Source organism: Cololabis saira, chromosome 14 (assembly GCF_033807715.1).
Source record: "Cololabis saira isolate AMF1-May2022 chromosome 14, fColSai1.1, whole genome shotgun sequence".
NCBI lineage: Eukaryota > Metazoa > Chordata > Actinopteri > Beloniformes > Belonidae > Cololabis > Cololabis saira.
The window spans coordinates 39,858,218-39,883,607 of NC_084600.1; the positions used below are offsets into that span (position 1 = coordinate 39,858,218).

The 25,390-nt window shown below is 40.0% G+C and overlaps 1 protein-coding gene across 1 annotated transcript; it reads right to left on the minus strand.

The window, feature by feature from the left end:
- Positions 1-9,254: 9,254 nt before the first annotated feature.
- Positions 9,255-17,338, minus strand: LOC133459309 (maternal B9.10 protein-like). The gene is made up of 4 exons (XM_061739190.1): positions 17,166-17,338; positions 15,643-15,780; positions 13,049-13,325; positions 9,255-9,674 (listed from the first exon to the last, which is right to left on the minus strand). Exons 1-4 carry the CDS (start codon positions 17,336-17,338, stop codon positions 9,462-9,464), a joined length of 801 nt encoding a protein of 266 aa, XP_061595174.1. The 3' UTR covers positions 9,255-9,461.
- Between the last annotated feature and the right edge of the window lie 8,052 nt (positions 17,339-25,390).

Consider the following 25,390-nt stretch of genomic DNA (forward strand, 5'->3'; position numbering starts at 1 on the left):
CTGTGGAAAACTCCATCCTCTAACATCTCAGTCCCTCTTATCCAATTTATGGTCCACCCACACATAACATGGTGAAAACGTCCTCAGCATTGCCGTCCATTCACTTTGAATTTGGTAACGCCAAGCAGGGGCGTCAATTGGGTATGAAGGTACGGCAGCCGCCACACCCTGGCTTCAAGGGAAAATGTAAATGTTTGTTTTTTAAATACATTTATGGAATTACTCTGTGTCTATTTGTATTGATTATTCTATTACTTAATACATATAGAATAACTACAAATGCAAATCAGAACAACATGATCGATTTCACTAGTTATTATACACTGCAAAAACTCAAAATCTTAACAAGAATATTTGTCTTATTTCTAGTTAAAATGTCAAATTTTTAGTCAAAAAAAATCTCATTACATTTAAGACAAGACTCAAAAACAACTATTTTCACCTGTTTCAAGTAGATTTTCACTTAAAATAAGTGGAAAAATCTGCCAACAAGATTTTTTTGCTTGTAATGAGAAGATAAATCTTGTCCCACTGGCAGATTTTTCTACTTATTTCAAGTGAAAATTTACTTGAAACAGGTGAAAATGGTCAAATAACAAGTTATTTTTCTGGTGATGACTCTTGTTTTAAGTGTAATGAGATTTTTTGACTAAAAATTAGACATTTTAACTAGAAATAAGACAAATATTCCTGGTAAGATTTTGAGTTTTTGCAGTGAGCGAGACTGCATTTGAAAAAGTTTCAATTTTCTTGACCACACAGATAAGCTACATATCAGACTTCTGTGATGAGTATTTGCTGGATGTGTTGATTGATACTGTAGTTAAGTTCTGTGACTCGTAACCTTGCCATACCTTAGCTTCGACTGAATTGACGCCACTGATGCCAAGTGTTGCAGAACTGAGTTGTTGGGGAATTTAACATTTTTGATGTGAGCGTAATCAAGTTGAGTTGAGTAGAATTATACTTTAATGTCCACTAGGGGAAATTTGTTTTAGGCATCAAATACATGCATAGCGTATAAAAACACATACAATCAACACATACAGACAGCAACAGATATCAGACTCAATACCACAATAAAATTAGTTAGAAACCAAGCAGCAGTGAACGACATTGCACATTCCCTAGGCAAAAATTGCATCTATCCCGGAACCTCATTTCATTATTGGTACAGTATGAAAAAAAGCAAGAACAAAGAATAAAAACAAACTTTTTCCTCATTTCCTCATTCGCAGCATGGTAGTAAAGATATAAAAACAAGGACTGACTACTACAGATCAGTCAGCAGCTTAGTTACAGCAGATCAGGTCTTTGTTGAGGCTATGGGACGAGTGCTGGCCAGTAAAATCGTAAAGGGGGTGTTTGAAATATGTGGTTTATTTTTGGATCAAAGAACATATTTTATCAGTTGTTTATGGTCAAGTGTCACCTGTCAAGTTTAACACGGCCATCCTCAGGCTTCATCCTCATCAGTGCTTAAAAGCATAATTTTTCAAATAACCACACTCCCAGGGTTTTATTTACTCGTCTGTACTAACAGCAGTTCTTTGTTCACTGGTGTAGAGTAACCGGTCACATAATTTATTTATTCATTTATTTATTTATTGACCTTATTTTAACCAGGGAGAAGAAAAAAAACAACTCACGAGATTAAAAATCTCCTTTTCATGAGTGCCCAGGCCAAGACAGGCAGCGGTTAAGAACATATGAGTTACAAAACACACATAATAACAACAATATATACATTAAATATGTACATAAGCACTACATAACACCAGCAAAAAAATCATGTAATGACACCAGATTCTTGCCGATTCCAAGCGTAGGGAGTCGTCTGATTATGGTTTACAGTTTAAGATTAAGATTCCCAGAATATTGTAATTTTTTGAGATAGGATATTTGAGTTTTCTTAAGCTGTAAGCCATGATCAGCAATATTAAAATAATAAAAGGCTTGCAATATTTCAGTTGATTTGTAATGAATGCAGAATGTATGACATTTTTGTTTTTGTAATTGCATTACAGAAAATCACAATATTCTAATTTTCTGAGACAGTCCTGTAAATCACATCACCATCATCATGCACAGACATACAAGTAGCAGAGACAAGTCTCTTTGTGGCTTCAAAACAAAAAGGCAAGACTTAATTCTAAAGAAATAACCCAATTTCAGCTTAATTTTTTCAGTCAAAAAGCTCAACTAACTAGCTCAATCTCAGTATCCTGGAAAGTAGAGGGAGATGGAAGATTCAGGAACTTTGATTTTTGCCTCAGAAAATATCATGAGTTGTGTTTTATTGGTATTTAAGATTCAGTGTGTTCTTAAGCTGGAGTGAAACCAGGCTGTAGATATTTTATCAGCTATCTCAGAGCAAGAGGCAGGCCATCCATTTAGTCATTTATTTATAAGTTGCTTTGACACAGAGAGACCGTGGTGGCTGAGTGGTCCGGCTACTGGTTTTGCTACCAGGAAGATCAACCTTAAATTAAAAGCTGCGGCTAATGTTTTGGGCACTTTTTTGATTTGTATAAAATGTAGTAAGCATTTTACACAAATATATACACACCACCTCTGTAACTACAGTGTTATCAGACATGGAAATACGGTTAAATGCACTTGAAGAGGGGCTCTCTTGGACATGTACATGTGGTTTTCCCAGATTGACCTGAGTCCTGAATTCTGAGTTCAAAAGAAATGCAGCGTCCGTGTTAAAAAAGGAGCAGAAACACAAGGTGGCCAAATGTGGTTACGGCCAAGCACCAGATGCTATTAAACTGCACACAACCAAACCAAAACACATCTACAAACTCTGCAAGAGACCATTGGAAGTCAGTGAAACCTTTTTACTCCAACAAACCTATAATTTTGTCATAAAACTTTGCTATTTATTGAACGTTTGTGCCCCTAAAGCTTGCTTTGTCAGACATGGAGAACACCAACTTGGCAAGAGCTGACTGAATTGAAATAATAGTTTAGCACATACTAAGTGATGTGACCTTACATTCATTGAGATTCTGTTGATGATTTCATGTCGCTACGAATAAGACACCTGAAGGCAGACTGCAAGATCAAGAATAAAGGGCCAATCCCAATACACCCCCTACTTTCTACCACTAGCTCTCACTCACTACCACTTCACCCTAAAAATGAGTAGGGTCCTTGTAATGTTCCCTAGGGATTGGACACCACTTGCTACGTCACTGCGTGGTTTACGTTCGGGTACGTAAGCGACTGTGTAGTTACGTTTGCACATACGTCACACCATATCAGGAAGCCCAGAGATAAAAGCTGTTTTAATTTCCGCTGTAGCGCTGTTAATATGCCCCTTTATTAAGTTTTAGTATTTTTTCAGGCGTAAAAGTTAAAATCCCCAACCTGGGCTCAGTTTATCCAAATAACGCCCGTTAAGAAATTTGCTCCGATGTTTTCGGGGATGAGAAGAGCCGCCCGCGATTTATGGTTCCGTGTTAAATCAACACAGAGCCTACGGCGTAGGTTACGCGGCGACGCGCACCGTACGGCGTGCATCGCAGCGTAACCTACGCCGTAGACTCTGCGTTGGTGTAACGCGGAACCATAAATCAGCCTTTATTCTGGCGAGATCTGAAAAAACGAGCAAGCGTTCACTGAGGGAATATTATGAAAGTAAAATATATATTTCTGCCATTTTGGCCAGGTCACTCTTGAAAAAGGGGTTTTAATCTCAATGAGTTTTTTACCTGGTTAAATAAAGGATATATACCGGTATTCATAATTTTATTCAATCTTATTTGTTATTTACTGGCTAATTATGTCTTGCCGCTTTTAATGTCAATGTAAAGAACTGTGAATTACCTTGTGTTGAATTGTGCTATATAAATCAATTTGTCTTGCCTTGCCTAAGAATATATCAAGGATAAAAGATCTGATGTTTCAGCAGGACCTGGAAAAACTACTCCTTGAGTAACAGCATCTTTACAGGTCTACCTAAAATATCAGTTAAACAACTGCAGCTCATTCAGAAATCTGCTGCTCGAATCTTCACTAAGACCAAAATCAGTCCAGTTCTGAGGTCTTTAAACTGGCTGTCTGTCCATCAGAGGACAGACTTTAAAGGTCTAGAAAGCTCTGAATGGTCCAGGACCAACATACATCAATGACCTCGTGACCCAGTACACTGAAAAAAATAAATCTAACCACATGTAAATATAATATATTTAAATCTGTGATATTAACAATTAAAAATGAAGTTTGTTGCTTTACATGAATACATCTAGTTTTTAACTTAAAGGAGCTGTATGTAAGAGCAATAATAAAACGAATCATAAAATGACCCCAAAAAAATCATGTTCATTTCAAATACTTATGTCACTGACAACAGCACTCAAGCCAGGATATTTCAGTTTAAAAAGAGGAGTTGCAGCCCTCAACTGATGTTTATGTTGTCATTTTTTGTTTTGGCCTGAAGCTCCACCCTCCACCTATCTCCCAATCACCAAGTCAGTATTGTTTCTGAAGCTCCACCCTCCACCTATCTCCCAATCACCAAGTCAGTATTGTTTCTGAAGCTCCACCCTCCACCTATCTCCCAATCACCAAGTCAGTATTGTTTCTGAAGCTCCACCCTCCACCTATCTCCCAATCACCAAGTCAGTATTGTTTCTGAAGCTCCACCCTCCACCTATCTCCCAATCACCAAGTCAGTATTGTTTCTGAAGCTCCACCCTCCACCTATCTCCCAATCACCAAGTCAGTATTGTTTCTGAAGCTCCACCCTCCACCTATCTCCCAATCACCAAGTCAGTATTGTTTCTGAAGCTCCACCCTCCACCTATCTCCCAATCACCAAGTCAGTATTGTTTCTGAAGCTCCACCCTCCACCTATCTCCCAATCACCAAGTCAGTATTGTTTCTGAAGCTCCACCCTCCACCTATCTCCCAATCACCAAGTCAGTATTGTTTCTGAAGCTCCACCCTCCACCTATCTCCCAATCACCAAGTCAGTATTGTTTCTGAAGCTCCACCCTCCACCTATCTCCCAATCACCAAGTCAGTATTGTTTCTGAAGCTCCACCCTCCACCTATCTCCCAATCACCAAGTCAGTATTGTTTCTGAAGCTCCACCCTCCACCTATCTCCCAATCACCAAGTCAGTATTGTTTCTGAAGCTCCACCCTCCACCTATCTCCCAATCACCAAGTCAGTATTGTTTCTGAAGCTCCACCCTCCACCTATCTCCCAATCACCAAGTCAGTATTGTTTCTGCATGCGGGTTGCCAGCTCGGCTCTAATTATCGCAGCCATGGCAGCCTACGTTCCTGCTGCATTCTGCAGCCTACCTGGCAACCTCTGGTCGGGGGGAGGAGGGGGAGGGTACACGCTGCTCAACAATATTTTGAAAGTGACTGCAGTACCAGTTTTGGACATTTCTTACAGACGGCTCCTTTAATCTGCATTTGTTAAAAAAACACAAGACATTGTGCATTTTTTCCTTAACAAGCAGTATTTCTGTAATCCCAGGCAATCTTTTCATTTACACACAAACAACAATCAATGATCTTGTTGTATTTACTTTTCCTTTAACAATTTTAATCTATTGGGCAGATTGACCAACGTTTAGATGAAACATGCTTTATTTGTTTAAGTAGAAACCACAGTAAAAAATATCTTGCTTGATCTACTAAAATTATGCAACTTTTTCACATGAGATTTTTATGTAGATCAAGAAAGACTAGTCTTTGTATAAACTACTTAATTTTTAGTATGTACAAAATTAATTTGCAAGTAAAGTCAACTTAATTTTGATAAATAAAGTAAACTTAACACAATTAAGTTGACTGTACTTGCAAAATGTATTATTTACATACAAAAAATTAAGTAGTTTATACAAAGACTAGTCTTTCTTGATCTACATAATAATCTCATGCAAAAAGTTGACTTATTTTTTTAAAGTAGATCAAGCACAATATTTGAATCAGTGCATGAACCTTCAGACCCCTCAGCTCATCTGGATCTGGTTCTTTATCAGTTCCCAGAGTCAGAACCAGACACGGAGAAGCTGCATTCAGCTTCTATGCTCCACATGTCTGGAACAAACTCCCACAAAGCCTCAGATCAGCTGAAACGCAGGTTTAAGACACACCTGTTCTAAGCTGCATTTGAATAGAATTTCAATCTGCACTGATGCTTTTAAGCTTGAGTTTCAAAAATGTATCATATCTTAACTACTGTTTTGATCTATTGTTAATTTTTCTTTGTTTACATTTTAAATCAGGCTTTTTATTTTCTACAATATGATTTTTTAATGTCTCTGTAAAACAATTTGAATCACCTTGTTGATTAAATGTTCTGTATAAATAAACTTGACATCTGAGCTGTGAATTCAGAGCTAAGTAGCTAAATTAATGGCAGCTAGCCATTAATACAGCTGACCGCAATGTGGCTATCATGCAAAAACAGACTACACCCCCTTATCGTATAAACATTTATTTATGGCATATAGTTTCACCTGATGGAGGTAAACAAAAATTCAACCCTATATAGTTACGGCTGTGAAATAAAAGGTACATAAATTATGTTTTTATTTTTACAAAGCTGTAAATAGCTGCTGTTACTTACTTTACCTGGTTTAACAAAATCTAACCAGAATCAAGATGAAAGTTAGGCTTTTACTACAAACATGTTTTTATCACCATCAGAACTGAAATGCTTTTGTGATGTGCACACCCAAAAAGAAAAAAAAAAGAAAAATTGACATTATAAAAATCATTTATAAATAAAATTATCCTTATCAGCCACTTAATACCATTTTGCACCAAAGTTTCAAGATGACTGCACCCTAACGCAAGACTAATCTGCTGCGCAACTGTTAAAGGTTATCATGCACGAGCATGGCCAGTGTTTTGTATAGATAAATAGAAAGTAATGACGTGTCCAATGATGATGCAGATGGCATTAAATATTTTAGTGACAAGTAAGGCTGTTGATAGAGATGATTTAGATTTGAATATTTCCATTAGGAAAGTCACCAAACAAAAAAAAAAGTCAGTTAAGTGATGCAATATCATTGTATACCTGCTTATTTCCTTTTAGGGTGTCAGGGATCTGATGGGGTTCATCCCAACTGCCTTCAGAGTAAAGCCAGTTCATCACAGGGCCAAAAATGTAGTAAAATCAAAACAAATATTTTGAAATTGACAAACTCCTCAGCATTCAAAAGTTTGAATACTGAACAAAAATATGACAAGTTTGTATATTCAACACCTCATCTGGGAAAATCACAAAAATAATGAAAAGTATCACTTTTAGCCAGTACTGGAGTTGAGGGGGGATGGGGGGGTGGCATCCCCCCCTGAAATAAAAATGGTCCAAATCATCCCCCCTGTAAAACTGCCATCCCTCCTTTCCATCCCTTATGTCATTTCATCAATGAATGTGGTTTTACTGCTATTTCAACATTTAGTCATCACCAGAAAAATAAAAGCAGAAAAATAACTTATTTGACAATTTTCACCTGTTTCAAGTACATTTTCACTTGAAATAAGTAGAAAAATCTGCCAGTGGGACAAGATTTATCTTCTTATTACAAGCAAAAAAATCTTGTTGCACTGGCAGATTTTTCTACTTATTTCAAGTGAAAATCTACTTGAAACAGGTGAAAATTGTTTTTTCCAGTGATGAGTCTTGTTTTAAGTGTAATGAAATTTTTTCACTAAAATGAGGCATTTTAACTAGAAATAGGACAAATATTCTTGTTACGATTTTGAGTTTTTGCAGTGATCCATGTTACTTATCCTGTGAAGGACAGTCATATTGATAAGTTCAGAAAAGTGTTTTTTATTGTTGTGTTTTGATGTATTTGATGTAAGCCCAGTGGATATTTAAAGCTTACAGAAGGCTGCATTTAACTGCTGCTATGTCATTCCTGCAGTATTTCTGCAGGTGTTTTGATCAGTGCTATTATTTGTAATATATTATATTTGTAATCAGCACAAATTATCTGTCCCCATATGATAAAATCCACCATCCCCCCTGAATTATTTTACAACTGGAGTACTGCTTTTAGTGATTAATTGGGTAGGAACCACACATTACCAAGATGATCAAACCAGGTTACAAGAGCAAAACATACACCAAAGACTATAAATCGACCGCCTGTCTCCTCTGCAGGGACCAGTAATAATTACGGTAACAATTTAATACTTACTTTGCAGAATCAGCCAAGTGCACAGAGCTTTTTCTTTTCGTTTTTCCTCAAGCTGATGAACTCGTAACCAGCTGATCATTTCTGGTTTCAAGCTTCAACCACAGGTAACAAGTCTGAATCTTAAAACCAAATGAGAGTTCTCCTTTTAGATGCCGTTTATCCAGGACCCAATTTATTTATGTTTGCACACCAAATTTTGGCAGGCTGGATTTTTTTCTCCAAAGTAATTAGTTTAGATGAGGTTGCTACACTGCAAAAACCGCCTCTAGAAATAAGTCTATGCCTAAATCCAAGTCCTCTTATACGACACAAAAATACCTCCGGCAATGAGGCAAGAAAAGCATTTCCTGATAAGAATTCTTCAAAACTAGCAAAACAGTCTGGCCACTAGACAAAAATGTATTAATTTTCTTGAAGCAAGGCATGTTTACTTTCTTATGAGTTTGTGTAATTAATGAAAATATCACTTCATATCAATATAAAAAACAAAAACCCTACCAATTACTACAGGACTGATTCAGAAAATTAGAATATTGTGATTTTCTGTAATGCAATTACAAAAACGTCATACATTCTGGATTCATTACAAATTAACTGAAATATTGCAAGCCTTTTATTATTTTAATATTGCTGATCATGGCTTACAGCTTAAGAAAACTCAAATATCCTATCTCAAAAAATTAGAATATTCTGGGAATCTTAATCTTAAACTGTAAGCCATAATCAGCAATATTAAAATAATAAAAGGCTTGCAATATTTCAGTTAATTTGTAATGAATCCAGAATGTATGACTTTTTTTTTTTTTTTTTTTTTAAATGCATTACAGAAAATAAAGAACTTTATCACAATATTCAAATTTTCTGAGACAGTCCTGTATGAGAAACTCACAAGAAGCATCATTTAAATGATGGTACTTTTTAGATACACCTTTACTTGTCTCTGTGCATCAACATAATTAACATAATTGAGCAAAAATACTACTGCGGTAAAGACGACAACTTGCACAGTTGGTTGAACATTTATTTATTTTTAATAACAGTTCAAGCTTACTTTATTCACACTTGCTTTATTTTTAGTTAAAAATCTGTATGAAGGGGAGATAAAATACTTTAATACATTTAAAAACATACTTAAACAGCATTATTTTAAATCAAAATAAACTTATCCTTTTCAAAAGATATACAAACTGTCCTGAGGGGGGGAAGAGGAAAAAAGAAAACAAAGGAAAAAAGAAAGTCTAGTCTTGAATTCAGCTCCTGGACGTGGCTTACTTTAAGATCTGGATTTGCTGACCCAGTGATATTTGTCAATGCGAGGCCCGGAGAAGGTGAATGTGGCTTGATAGGATTTGAAGCCTTTCTGGGCGGGGAAGTGGGGGGGCGGAGGCCCGGGCGGTGGTACGTGAGGATGGAAAGCTTCCCCGGCAAAGGCCTTCCGCTTTTCCCTCAGCCAGGTCCGAGGAGCACCTGGAGAAAACTCGCTGAACTGAGGACAGAAGAAACAAGAACATGGGTGTTTATGCAGAAAGACTTGACAGAATAATTTCCTTTACACAAAAACTAAGAGGAACTTAATACTGGAAATCTACTCCTCTGGAACTGTCCTATTATAGATGCTTTCTGGAAATACGTGGTCAAAACAATCTCTGATATTTTAAAATCCCATATTCTTGATCCTAAAGTCTGGATACTGGGAGATATCAGTTCACTAAATATGACTTATCATAAAAAGTATTTCATTCTGCTTGCAGGCACCGCGGCAAAAAATTGTATTCTTAAAAACTGGAAATCAGAAAAAAAAACCAGCACCCAAACAGTGGATCAATTAACTTGCATTATATAATACTCCAGAAAAAATATTGTATTCCGTTAGAAAAAAAAACTAGAGACTTTGACCTTATTTGGGGACCTTTTTTGGATTTTTTGCTTTTATTGGACTAATGATCTGAATCATCTACTGCATTAATGAATGTGTTTACACAGGACTTGATTATTTAATGTATTATTCATTTTTGTTCTAGTATTAATAGACATATGTTAAATGATTTTGAATGATGTAATTTATTGACCATATAACGGAGGGAAGGGGAGAGGGGTGTGCTGTTTTTATTTACTTATTTTTTTTTTTTTCTCTTATTATTTATTTATTTCGGTTTAATTAATGTTATGAAAAGTAAAAAAGGGGGAAATATTGATAATTATATTGTTATTGTAAATATTATTTTTTTCTTTTTTTAATGCCCTCAATAAAGATATCTATAAAAAAAAAAAACTAAGAGGAACTGCATTGAAATGTCATAACAAATGTAAGTACTTTACGCCACAACAGCATAAGAAAACATCAGACATGACTTCCTCTCGACTTCCTGCCCTTTAGAAGAAACTTATGGAGAGTCATTTTTCATAATATACTGTAAATCAGTGGTGAGCATTTGCACTGCTCAATTACATGAAAGTGACAAGTGGAGTTGGATCAGGTGGATGTTGAAGACCAGTGCCATTAAATAAAATATGTAGGACCTTGGTGATTACTTTAAACCAAAAAACCCAAAACAACCCATGTTTAATCTAGCAAAACATCCGGATATAAAGTAACTGAAGCTTTGTAAATCAACACTTTGCCCTTTGTTACCGGTTCTGTTCATCATTTTTATGGACAGGATTTCTAGGCGCAGCCAGGGGCCGGAGGGGGATCGGTTTGGGAACCACAGGATTTCGTCTCTGCTTTTTGCGGATGATGTTGTCCTGTTGGCTTCATCGGACCGGGACCTTCAGCATGTGCTGGGGCGGTTTGAAGCAGGCTGGGGTTATAATCAGCACCTCCAAAACCGAGGCCATGTTCTCCACCGGGAAAGGGTGGAGTTCCTTCTCCGGGTGGGTGGAGAAGTCCTGCCTCAGGTGGAGGAGTTCAAGTATCTCGGGGTCTTGTTCACGAGTGAGGGAACGATGGAGCGTGAGATTGACAGACGGATCGGTGCAGCGTCCGTAGTTATGCGGTCGATGTACTGGACCGTCATGGTGAAGAAGGAGCTGAGTCGAAAGGAGAAGCTCTCGATTTACCGGTCGATCTACGCACCTACCCTCACCTATGGTCATGAACTTTGGGTAGTGACCGAAAGGACAAGATCACGGATACAAGCGGCCGAGATGAGTTTCCTCCGCAGGGTGGCTGGACGCTCCCTTAGAGATGAGTTTCCTCCGCAGGGTGGCTGGACGCTCCCTTAGAGATGAGTTTCCTCCGCAGGGTGGCTGAACGCTCCCTTAGAGATGAGTTTCCTCTGCAGGGCGGCTGGACGCTCCCTTAGAGATGAGTTTCCTCCGCAGGGTGGCTGAACGCTCCCTTAGAGATGAGTTTCCTCCGCAGGGTGGCTGAACGCTCCCTTAGAGATGAGTTTCCTCTGCAGGGCGGCTGGACGCTCCCTTAGAGATAGGGTGAGGAGTTCGGTCACCCGGGAGGAGCTCGAAGTCGAGCCGCTACTCCTTCACATTGAGAGGAGTCAGCTGAGGTGGCTTGGGCATCTGTACCGGATCCTCCTGGACGCCTCCCTAGGGAGGTGTTCCAGACGTGTCCCTCCTCTCTAGGGAGGTGTTCCAGGCATGTCCCTCCTCCCTAGGGAGGTGTTCCAGGCATGTCCCACCGGGAGGAGACCCCGGGGAAGACCCAGGAAACTGGAGAGACTATGGCCCAGTCCCAATCCCCCCCCAGTCCTACTTTTCATCCCTCCCCCTAAATTTTGCGCGTTCCCGTGAGAGTAATGGTGTCCCAATTCCTCTTTTCATCTAGGGCTAGTGGGGAAAACGAGGGCTAGTGGTTATCAATCTAGCCCTTCACAGCGAGGGATTTCAGATGCTGACTCGCCGACCGAGGACCAGAGAAATTTCCCAGAATGCTTTATGTCATCATTTGCAGACTGAATCAAACAAAAAAACATGGTGGACATTTCTCATTTTTTAGTGAATAAAATCAATATTTTGAGTTAGTTTCTGCATAAAAATGCGTTTTGATTACATTTCTAGCGAGAAATATATATTTTACTTTCATAATATTCACTCAGTGAATGTAAATAATCACTCGTTTCCTCGTTGCGTTGTTTTTTCAGATCTCGTCAGAATAAAGGCTGATTTATGGTTCCATGTTACACCAACGCAGAGCCTACGCCGTAGGGTACGCGGCGACGCGCGCCGTACTACGCCGTAGGCTCTGCGTCGTATTAACACAGAACCATAAATCAGCCTTTAGCCGGTGGCTCTTATCCCGAAAACATCGGAGCAAATTTCTTAATAGACGTTATTTGGATAAACTGAGCCCAAGTTAGGGATCTTAACGGTTACTTTTACGCCTGAAAAAATATTAAAACTTAATAAAGTGGCATATTAACAGCGCTACAGCGGAAATTAAAACAGCTTTTATCTCTGGGCTTCCTGATATGGTGTGACGTTGTGCAAACGTAACTATGTAGTCGCTTACGTACCCGAACGTAAACCACGCAGTGACGTAGCAAGTGGTGTCCCAATCCCTAGGGAAGATTACAAGGGCCCTACTCATTTTTAGGGCTAGTGGTAGAAAGTAGGGTGAACATTGGGATTGGCCTTATATCTCTCGGCTGGCCTGGGAACGTCTCAGACTCCCCTCAGAAGAGCTGGAGGAAGAGCTGGAGGAAGTGTCTGGGGTGAAAGAAGTCTGGGCATCTCTGCTGAGACTGCTGCCCCCACGACCCTGTTCCTACTAAAAAAAAAAGAGGCCTTTTATATAAACGCTGACAAGATTCCAAGTAAAGCTCCAACGCTAAACTGCGCATGTACAGTATATGACGACACCTTTTAATGTTGCATGTGCATGTTTCCACGAGCGGGCCTTACCCGGTAAACGCTGTTGGGGTTGCTGACGGTGGGGATGGTCTTGGACTCGTGCTGCGTGGGTGGGGTCGGGGTCGGAGCAGGGCAGGGCATGGATGAACTGCTGTTGCTGCTCGAGCTCTTGTCCGCCACGCCGTCGTCCTCGTCGGAGGAGCAGCCCGACTGGACGTCCAGGCTCGCGCGCTCCACGGCCTCGTGGATGCGGCGGGAAAAGTCCCGGTCCCTCCTGCGGGAGCTGTCCACCGCAGACACGCAGAAGGGACTGCTCTGCTCACCATACCTGCCAGAGAGGAAAAAGAAGTGGAAAGATACGGGTTTTTTTTTAGTTTTTTTTATTTCACAATAATTTTCACAATTCATATCTTCATTCTACCCACATTCCCACCCTCTCCACAATTGCCCCAGGGAAAAAATAAATAAAATAAAAAATATATATATATAAATAAAAATAATGCATTAAGGGAGAACAAAATTAAATAAATATATATTTAAAAAAAATAGGTAAATAAATTTAAAAAAAATAATGGCAGCAACAACAATATCAAACTATATCCATACATAAACTTATAAGGCACAAGTTCAAAAATAAAGATTCTCATTTTTGCCCTTTGGAAAAATTCTCCAGTTTTGAAAATAATGGAAACCAACATTCTTGAAAGATATGACCACGGTTGTATTTTTCCAAATGGTAAAAAAACTGAAATTTTATCAAAAAAAAACTTGAAAGTTGGAGGGGAATCATCTTTCCAAAGTAAAAGTATGCATTTCTTAGCGAAGTATGTGATCATAATTAATATCCTGCTTTTTTCCGGTCTAACTGAAGATCCAGTGTATCATTTAATAAATACAAATTGGAGCTTAACTCAAAATTCATTTCTAAAACTGATTGTGTGAAGGTATGACTTGATTTCCAGAAACTTATTAAAGAAAGATACGTTTGAGTCAAACCACAAGTGGAACATTTCTCTTTTAAAAAAAAACAAAAAAAACACCCAAATTACAGTCCTTAACTTCATTCCAATATTGAACAGAGTTTACCTTCTCATGAGACATATTGCATTTCAAATTGATGTCAGATTTCATTGAACATAGAAAACGTTAATGTATTTAAAGTCATTTGTTAGCGTAAGCGTGCGTCCTCTGGCAGCTGTTCAGACTCATATATATTCGGTTTTACTATCAAAGTTTGTTCAATGTACTTTTAAATCTGGGGTTTTGTACTTTTGTCCTCTTTGAATGTTTATTCTTTACATTAAGACCTTCCCAAAGGTGAGGTGGTTCATTTAACACATTTCCTAATGAACAGTTTCCGTGCGTCCCAGATCAATACATCACAGTCCTATTGATAATCAGCCAATACCCCCACTTCATAAATGTCTGATGAATCTTAGCATAAGTTCTTAGCTAAATCCAAAGAGCGGTTTTCAATTCCTGTTAAGGGCATGTTGCTTTATCCATGTGGAAACCTGTCTGGCAACTATTAGCCCTATGTGAATTAAACATGAAAAAGGAATTGAGGATGCGTAAACTGAAAACATGAGATGAGGTTTACTTCATCATTAGGAGACTATTAACAAAGTATTCCCTAATCCATCACCATAAATGAAACTGGGGCCAGTGGAACAGTATCAGTTAATATAATAACAATAATCCCAACATAAAGCTAAAAATCAACTGGTATTTATCTCCCAATTGGTAAGAATTACCAATCAGGGCAGGGGTCGGCAACCCAAAATGTTGAAAGAGCCATATTGGACCAAAAACACAAAAAACAAATATGTCTGGAGCCGCAAAAAATTAAGTCTTGTATCAGCCTTAGAATGAAGGCAAATGGTGAAAGGCGAAATGTCGAGAAAAAAAAGTCAAAATGTCGGAGAAAAAAAAGTCAAAATGTCGGAGAAAAAAAAGTCAAAATGTCGGAGAAAAAAAAGTCAAAATGTCGGAGAAAAAAAAGTCAAAATGTCGGAGAAAAAAAAGTCAAAATGTCGGAGAAAAAAAAGTCAAAATGTCGGAGAAAAAAAAGTCAAAATGTCGAGAAAAAAAAAGTCAAAATGTCGAGAAAAAAAAAGTCAAAATGTCGAGAAAAAAAAAGTCAAAATGTCGAGAAAAAAAAAGTCAAAATGTCGAGAAAAAAAAAGTCAAAATGTCGAGAAAAAAAAAGTCAAAATGTCGAGAAAAAAAAAGTCAAAATGTAGAGAAAAAAAAAGTCAAAATGTAGAGAAAAAAAAAGTCAAAATGTAGAGAAAAAAAAAGTCAAAATGTAGAGAAAAAAAAAGTCAAAATGTCGAGGAAAAAAAAAGTCAAAATGTCGAGAAAAAAAAGTCAAAATGTCGAGAAAAGTCAAAATGTCGAGATTTAAAAAAAAAAAAAAGAAAAAATAAAGAGAAAAAAAGAAAAAAAAAGGAAAAAAAAGGTCAAACATTATTGAAAAAGCTCCAGGGAGCCAATAGGGCAGCTTTAGAGCTGCGGGTTGCCGACCCCTGAATTACGAGAAAACAATGTTTCCAATTGGTGCATCACTGGCTAGAGTATATTAGTGTAGTAGGCATGATGAACCACCACATGGGGCCACGTGGCTGCAGTGAACAAGAACCAACCTGCAGGAAACCTCTCCAGGGTCGACCCACACCGTCAGCTCCTGGGGAAGGCCCAGGTCCTCATACCGCACCAAGCTCCGGTCACACGCCTGCTGCAGCACCGGGTCCTGCTGCCGAACCCTGTTCATACGCAGACACCTGGAACAAGGCAGGCCAGCACAAAACACAGCTCTGGTTAAGCAACAAGGCAGGCCAGCACAAAACACAGCTCTGGTTAAGCAACAAGGCAGGCCAGCACAAAACACAGCTCTGGTTAAGCAACAAGGCAGGCCAGCTCAAAACACAGCTCTGGTTAAGCAACCTGCACCCAGGATGCTTGAAGGGAACATGTATCCATCCACACAAAAATGCAAACCAGTTCAAATCGACTAATCTGGGAGGGATTACTTGACACAAAAATGTCTGTCCCACACTTTATTAAGCTGGATCCAGATTTTTAAGTTGTTCACTTTGAAAGCAAACACCTCTGATGAGGTGAAGTTTACTGGAGCTTCTGTCATTATGAAAGCGCCTGTTGGAACTGTGAAATGCTGCCCCCGTGTGGTCAGAAGTGGTGCTACACCAAACCCTCGAAGGCTTGAATCAAATCAGCAGTTTCTTTCAGTCTTTTAGACATTTGACCTTCCATCAATTTATCAGTAAGCTCTTGAACAAAAAACATGTTACTTTTTAATACCACAAAAATAAATGGTCCAGTCCAGAAGATGCAGCAATAGTCCAGGACAGGAAACTTTTAGCTCTTAAATCTGTCTGCATAAACCAATAGTGCAAGTTATGGTGTCCCTATACAGGACTGTCTCAGAAAATTAGAATATTGTGATAAAGTCCTTTATTTTCTGTAATGCAAAAATGTCATACATTCTGGATCATTACAAATCAACTGAAATATTGCAAGCCTTTTGTTATTTTAATATTGCTGAGCATGGCTTACAGCTTAAGAAAACTCAAATATCCTATTTCAAAAAATTAGAATATTCTGGGAATCTTAAAATGTAAACCATAATCAGCAATATTAAAATAAAAGGCTTGCAATATTTCAGTTGATTTGTAATGAATCCAGAATGTATGACATTTGTTTTTTTAAATTGCATTACAGAAAATAAAGAACTTTATCACAATATTCAAACTTTCTGAGACAGTCCTGTATAGTTAACTAAAATAAAAAATAAAACTAGGTGTGATAAAAAATGTTGCTTAACTGAAATAAAAATAAAAACTAAAGTTTAGAAAAAATGAAAACTGAAATATCTTGTCCTTATGAAACTAACTGAAATAAAATAAAAATATACAGAAAACTTTTTTTTTTTTTTTTTTTTTTTTTTTTTAAATTGCATTACAGAAAATAAAAGAACTTTATCACAATATTCTAATTTTCTGAGACAGTCCTGTATGTAATGGAACTGAAATGGGTTTCACTGCCAAAACTAATAACTGCTATAAATAAGTTATTTTTGAAGCAGAAGCAGAAGAATCCCAGTGATCCAGAGTTAAGCAAACTGGGTCCAAACTGACACACCACTGACCTGTAGGCCTGTCCTCTGGTGGGCGCGCTGGGATGCCAGTGGTTCTTGTAGTTCTCGAACAAAACAGAAGTTAGTGCGGTGGCGAAACGCTCCCTGCTGTCATTATTCAGACAGCCGTATCGCTTGACCAGGCGAGCCATGAAGAACACGGCGGCAGCAATCTCCTCTTTCATGTCCTCACACACCTCTGACCTCCAGGTAAATTCTCAAAAGAAATCTCAGTCCTGTTGCACTAAAAACGTACTCAAAAGCTTAAAAGACACGTAGGGTGATCCTACTCTGGCTGAAACAAACACTTAACAAGTAAAACCAACTGGAAACCAGAAAGACACCTCAAGCAAAAACATTTGCTACTAAAGCTCCACTCTGAAATCAGCTTTGATTTGTTATCCTACTTGGAGAAAAACAGACATAACGTCACAGAGATCCATGCATGGAGCTACAAGCTTATTCAGTAGTGGAATATCGCTCAGATTCCTCCCAACTTTGGTTTAGATCTGCAGCTCAGCTGTGTGAGAAACCTGCACACCTGAACCCGGTTCCCTTAATCACCTCTGAACTCCTGCAGGCCCCGCTGCACCTGGATTAATGTGAAGCAAAAACACATTTACGATCAGTACTCGAGTTGTAAAAAAAAATCAGGGGGGTGGTGGATTTTATCATATGGGGACAGATAATTTGTGCTGATTACAAATAATATAATATATTACAAATAATAGCAGTGACCAAAACACCTGCAGAAATACTGCAGGAATGACATAGCAGCAGTTAAATGCAGCCTTCTGTAAGCTTTAAATATCCACTGGGCTTACATCAAATACATCAAAACACAACAATAAAAAACTGTTTTCTGAACTTATCAATATGATTCTGTCCTTCACAGGATAAGTAAAATGGATCACTGCAAAAACTCAAAATCTTAACAAGAATATTTGTCTTATTTCTAGTTAAAATGTCTCATTTTAGTAAAAAAATCTTATTACACTTAAAACAAGACTCATCTGGAAAAAACAACCATTTTCACCTGTTTCAAGTAGATTTTCATTTGAAATAAGTAGAAAAATCTGCCAGTGGAACAAGATTTTTGTGCTTGTAATAAGAAGATAAATCTTGTCACACTGGCAGATTTTCCTACTTATTTAAAGTGAAAATTTACTTGAAACAGGTGAAAATTGTCAAATAAGTTATTTTTCTGGTGTTATTTTTCTGGTGATGACTCTAAATGTTGAAATAGCAGTAAAACCACATTCATTGATGAAATGACATAAGAGATGGAAAGGGGGGATGATTTGGACCGTTTTTATTTCAGGGGGGATGCCATCCCCCCTCATCCCCCCTCAACTCCAGTACTGGTTACAATACATTCCCAAATTAATTATCTGTGGCTGATTTAACTCTGATTTCGGTTGGATTTGATTGTCAACCAACCTGTGTTGCTGAAAAGTGTATTTCTCTGGAAGAGTAGCACAGTGGACCCAACCCAGCACCAATTTCTTATTGTGAAAGAAATCTTAACTTTATGCGACTTTGAAAAATAATCAAATTTGGTGGAGTTGTAGTTGTAGCACACATACTACATTACAACCTTTTGCAAAAGTAGCATCCAAAGTTGGACTCTTGTCCACAATCGTCTGGGATCACATTCTGAAATGCAGCTTTTTTTTTTTTTTATTAACCTTTATTCATCCCACAAGGTTGTCTGTTGGGACTGCTTTTAACAAATTAGACCAGGCAGTGGACACCAAGGTTATTATATACAGGACTGTCTCAGAAAATTAGAATATTGTGATTTTCTGTAATGCAATTACAAAAACAAAAATGTCATACATTCTGGATTCATTACAAATCAACTGAAATATTGCAAGCCTTTTATTATTTTAATATTGCTGATCATGGCTTGCAATATTAAAATAATAAAAGGCTTGCAATATTTCAGTTGATTTGTAATGAATCCAGAATGTATGACATTTTTGTTTTTTTAAATTGCATTGCAGAAAATAAAGAACTTTATCACAATATTCTAATTTTCTGAGACAGTCCTGTATAGTTAACTAAAACTAAACTAAAAAATAAAACTAGGTGTGATAAAAAATTTTGCTTAACTGAAATAAAAATAAAAACTAGAGTTTAGAAAAAATGAAAACTGAAATAATATCTTGTCCTTATGAAACTAACAAATAAAATAAAAAAATATACAGAAAACATTTTAGTCTTTGTCAATTTGGTCAAATTTGTCGACACAAGTGTGATGAGGCAAAAATAAATATATTATAATAAACTAAAACTAATACTGAAACTAATGGAAAAATACAAAACTATAATAACTCTGGTGGACACCTGCACCCAGAGCAGTTCACATCTGTAACCACGAGGATTTCCACTCACTTATCTGTTCAGCAAATTCAGTTGTTTGTTATTTATCTGGTGTTTTAAGATTCACCACCGTTGTTGTAACGTATGAATAATTTAGCAGAAATACGATAGCTTCGGGCTGTTTGTAGGCCTACCATAATTTGATTCTGGGTAACTGGCAACACTGATACATGCGACACAGGCAGGTCATCACGGTAATGTCTGTGCACATCTTTCGGGGCGCCTTCTCCAAGATCAAACAGATCCAGTTGAGATGTGATGAATATCGACTGCAGAAACCTGGCGGTAAATACCAGCTTTAAAGGCAGGCTAAGAGATTTCTCTCTCTATTAGTTCTTGAGAGAACACACTCCATTCCAGCTTCACCGTCACCACCCTTTTTAAAATATTTGTGTAGAAAATCTATGAGGCCTCTATTTTCTTCTTCTCTTCTTCTCTCTTCTCTTCTTTTCTGAGCACCGGACTTGTGCTGACCGGACATTTTGACCATTCTAATGGTTGAATTAAATGATAACATCAAATTTTGATCAGCGGCCAAACCATTTTTGTGTTGGAGGTTCTTGACCACAAGGACAATTAGGAAGAAAACAAATAACAAGCTTTTATGTAACTCAAATACTACATATTTTTCCACAAATAGGCATATTTTGAAGCATTTTGAAAAATGATTCCATAATTTAATGAGGAAAAAAAATAAATAATTTTTTGTTTTCAGTTCTGGGCCCTTCCTACCCTGGGCCCGGGACAACAGACCCGTTTGTCCCCCCCTATCGGCGGGCGTGGGTAAGACGACAAATTTTCTTAAAAATGACTTTATGACCAGCGCTACTTTTGATCGATGGTTTACAAAGTGTCCAAATGTCCACGTATAGATTTACTGCAGTCATATTAGGTTATCTGCTCTCCATGTCATTTACCTGACATGAAACCTCAACCGCTGGGAAATAAATAATCCTCACTTTTAAGTTTCATTGGAGCTTCATCCAACAAAGGTCCTGGTATCTCCTGGTCGAACTTCCTCCAGAGTCCAGGAGATGACATTTGTTTTTCTTTTGGGGGTAGTATGATCCGTGTACTTCACGGCCATCCGTTTTTTGTTTTGAAATGACAAAATAAAAATAGAGAAATAATCGAAAATAATCTGTTTCCCATCTTTTGTTTTGATAATAAAAAACGGAAAACGGAAACATCACTGCAGTTTCATGATGGAGTGAAGACAGATTACAGATTAAACTCATGTTTCACTCCCAGGTTTCATATTTGATTTATTTTCTGTTTCAACATTAAAAAAAAATCTAAACTGTTAATTTTCAATCTGATGAACAAAAGAAGCAGAAACAACTTTCTTCATTTATTACTGCGCATGTGCAATCCCCCCATTTGTCCAATCCTTGTTTTCAGTATCCTTGGAAACTAATAGGAAATAGAGAAGAGAGTTTTCGGTCCGTGTATCTTTTGGTCATTGGATTTTTCCATCATGAGTGGGAATCAAAAAACAAAAAACGATTGGTTTATTTGATTTTCCTTTTAAAACAAAAAACAAATATTGAATTACGCTGCATTTTTTCTTTTTCTGTGTTAATATGATTTAACAAAGATTCAAAATACGCTTTTATTTTCGTTTTCTATTTCATATAAGAAAAATGAAATTACTAGTCAACAGGGTCCGTGTATCTTTTGGTCATTGGATTTTTCCATCATGAGTGGGAATCAAAAAACAAAAAACGATTGGTTTATTTGATTTTCCCTTTAAAACAAAAAACAAATATTGAATTACACTGCATTTTTTCTTTTTCTGTGTTAATATAATTTAACAAAGATTCAAAATAGGCCTACGCTTTTATTTTCGTTTTCTATTTCATATAAGAAAAATGAAGTCAACAGAACGAAAAAACGAACCAAAAACAACCGTTTATTCATATTCGTGCACCGGAAGCTGGCATTTAACCGAGTGAACTTAGTTCTGGATATTTGACAGGCATTCCTGTGACAATTCTCTCCAGGGGAAGTTTGATTTTAATATTTTATTGGTCGGGTTTACGTGACTCGGAAATGGCTCTGTATGCGGCAGTTCGGGTAACCACGGTTACCATGGCGGCGCTGGAACAACAGATCGAGGATTATTTTTTAAAGATTGATTAAGGACTTGTTCCACAGCGGTTTGACGCACAAACACATTTTCTGCACGTTGCAGCAGATGTGTCTCCTGCAATGCTCAGAAATGATCGTCAGAAGATTCTGTGCTCGGCATGATCTGAGGAGAAAAAGACGCAGAGCTGGAGAGCGCTTTGATTCATCATGGCCGAATGACCGGCTATCTGTGTTCACTGGGGGTGCATGCTGGAGAAGGTCGGGTTGGAAGAATTAATTTAGTCCCACGCGTGAGGTATCCACGTGATTACCATTATATGTATAAATTGCACTGCAGCACAAACTTTACCTGACGCCGGAATTCATGGTATGGCTGATGGAGCTCTCTCAGGGTTCTTCCAACCCGACCTTCTCCAGCATGCACCCCCAGTGAACACAGATAGCCGGTATTGCGGCTTTCCTGTACTTTTAGAGCCGCTTGAGAGTTTATTGTTAGGTCCTGTATATTTGCATGACGCGCTGCTGACAGAGAAGCACGCTGAGTCCGACAGAAGTTTTATGGCGTTTAATGACAAAACTCAGCCACAACGGCCTTCCGACATGCTTAATGGGTTTTAAACGTGTACACTGCAAACGTGATCGGGGTGATCAGTGATCAGTACAAAGCGGTCAACAAAAATTAGGCTACGGCTCCCTAACAGCCTGTCCTAACTGCACGCGAGCGTCCGCCTGTCGCGCCGCACTGCGTGGCATCGGACCCGCTCTGAACCCGTTATCGGCCCCAAGTTCTACCGCGTTCTTTTGATTGACAGCGGAGACTCGCCTTTTATTCACCCGCCCGTGCGCTCCTGAAAGAAACTCCTAAAATAACTCCTAAAAGAGTAAAGGGACAAGTAAAAGATGGGTGATTACTTGTAATCTCCCTAAGTTTGTACTTTCTAAACAGAAAACAAGCTTATTATTCGGTGGAATAAGTGGGGAAAAAACCGAACAATTAATAACGGCGTGTGGTGACGCAATCAAACAGCGAACAGCTGGAGTGACCAGCGTGTTCGTGGTGTTAAATGCAGCAAAAACATGTCAGCATGTCAGATCATTACTGGGATGTGGGGGAAAAGCAGAGGACATGAGAAATCCGGCAGGATCCGGGACAAATTAAGCCCTAATAAGATTAAGATAAGATTCTTATTATATCTTATTATTTTATCAGAATCTTCCAGCCTGGCGATCTCCAGCAGCTGCCACTTTATTGAGGTTCTTGTATTGAAATGACTGTTTCCTACAGCGTTTTCAACTTTTTTTTCAACTTTCAACCGGCTTTCAACGCGACCGACGGGAAGAAAATAGAAGCAGGGCGTGCGACAAAAGTCCAGCTCAAAACGACGCTGCGTCGCTCGCAACCAGTGTAGACAGTACAATAAATAATAAAGAAATGGAACTGTTTTTGACGCTGACTCTCGCTCGCGTCGCATGCAGTGTGTAGATTTGCAATATACTGTGGACATCTGAATAAAAACCTCATAAATAGATTGAATCAAAACGCTCTCCAGCTCTGCGTCTTTTTCTCCTCAGATCATGCCGAGCACAGAATCTTCTGACGCTCATTTCTGAGCATTGCAGGAGACACATCTGCTGCAACGTGCAGGAAATGTCATTGTGCGTCAAACCGCTGTGGAACAAGTCCTTAATCAATCTTTAAAAAATAATCCTCGATCTGTTGTTCCAGCGCCGCCATGGTAACCATGGTTACCCGAACTGCCGCATACAGAGCCATTTCCGAGTCATGTAAACCCGACCAATAAAATATTAAAATCAAACTTCCCCTGGAGAGAATTGTCACAGGAATGCCTGTCAAATATCCAGAACTAAGTTCACTCGGTTGTAAATGCCAGCTTCCGGTGCACGAATATGAATAAACTGTTGTTTTTGGTTCGTTTTTTCGTTCCTGTTGACTAGTAATTTCATTTTTCTTATATGAAATAGAAAACGAAAATAAAAGCGTATTTTGAATCTTTGTTAAATTATATTAACACAGAAAAAGAAAAAATGCAGTGTAATTCAATATTTGTTTTTTGTTTTAAAAGGAAAATCAAATAAACCAATCGTTTTTTGTTTTTTGATTCCCACTCATGACGGAAAAATCCAATGACCAAAAGATACACGGACCCAACAGGAACGAAAAAACGAACCAAAAACAACCGTTTATTCATATTCAGTGCATTGTTTGGCGGGTGTGCTTGTGAGAACTGGGGTCCCTGGAGGTCCTGGAGAGCCAATGTCCCCGTAGCGCGAGGTGTCCCCGGCGAGCTGCAGTGTTTGGCGGGCTGTCTGTGAGTGTCCTGGGGTCCCTGGAGGTCCTGGAGAGCACAAGTCCCCGTACCGGGAGCTGTCCCCGGTCCTGGCCGGGATCAGTGCAGTGTTTGGCCGGTGTGCTTGTGAGAACTGGGGTCCCTGGAGCAGGAGGCAAAGGGAAAGCCCAAGTAGCCTATCCCCCGTACCGGGACGTGGTCCCGGTCTTGGCGGGGTGCAGTGCAGCGTTTGGCGGGCTGGGTGTGAGTGTCTGGGGTCTCTGGGTGCCTGGGTCCTGGTCCCGGGACTCGTGGGTCCCTGGGTCGGGTCCCGGGACTCGTGGGTCCCTGGGTCGGGTCCCGGGACTCGTGGGTCCCTGGGTCCTGGCCACTTTCGCCCGATTTTCAGACACTTTGGCCGGCTTTCGGCTTCCTTCGGGCCCGCCTCTGCGGCGCTGCTCCCCCCGACCGCCGGGGGCTTCGCAGCGCCTCCCTCTCGGTAGCGAGACCGAGTCGACCCGTCCGCCCCAGGTGTCCCCCCACGGAGCCCCGCCGCCGCCGGGCAGGCCGACCTCCGATCCACCAGCAACGGGACTCGGGTCTCGGCAGCCCCGTGCGGGGAGACCTCGGGAGCGGCCGGAACCTCGCCCCGCCTCGACGCACCGTTTTCTGGGCGGGCGGGTGGGTCCGCTCGGGCTGGGGGTGACCGGCAATCCAGGGCCCGGTTCAGCCGTCTGCGGCGTGGTAGGGTTTGAGAAACATTGTTTTTCCCGGAGGACCGCCACCACCGGCAGAGCGGCAGCCGACGTCGGAGGTCGGCCTGCCCGGCGGCGGCGGGGCTCCGTGGGGGGACACCTGGGGCGGACGGGTCGACTCGGTCTCGCTACCGAGAGGGAGGCGCTGCGAACCCCCCGGTGGTCGGGGGGAGCAGCGCCGCAGAGGCGGGCCCGAAGGAAGCCGAAAGCCGGCCAAAGTGTCTGAAAATGGGGCGAAAGTGGCCAGGACCCAGGGACCCACGAGTCCCGGGACTAGGACCCAGGGACCCGTGAGTCCTGGGACCCGACCCAGGGACCCACGAGTCCTGGGACCCGACCCAGGGACCCACGAGTCCCGGGACCAGGACCCAGGGACCCACGAGTCCCGGGACCAGGACCCAGGGACCCACGAGTCCCGGGACCCGACCCAGGCACCCAGAGACCCCAGACACTCACACCCAGCCCGCCAAACGCTGCACTGCACCCGGCCAAGACCGGGACCACGTCCCGGTACGGGGGGTAGGCTACTTGGGCTTTCCCTTTGCCTCCTGCTCCAGGGACCCCAGTTCTCACAAGCATACCGGCCAAACACTGCACTGATCCCGGCCAGGACCGGGGACAGCTCCCGGTACGGGGACTTGTGCTCTCCAGGACCTCCAGGGACCCCAGTTCTCACAAGCACACCCGCCAAACACTGCACTGAATATGAATAAACGGT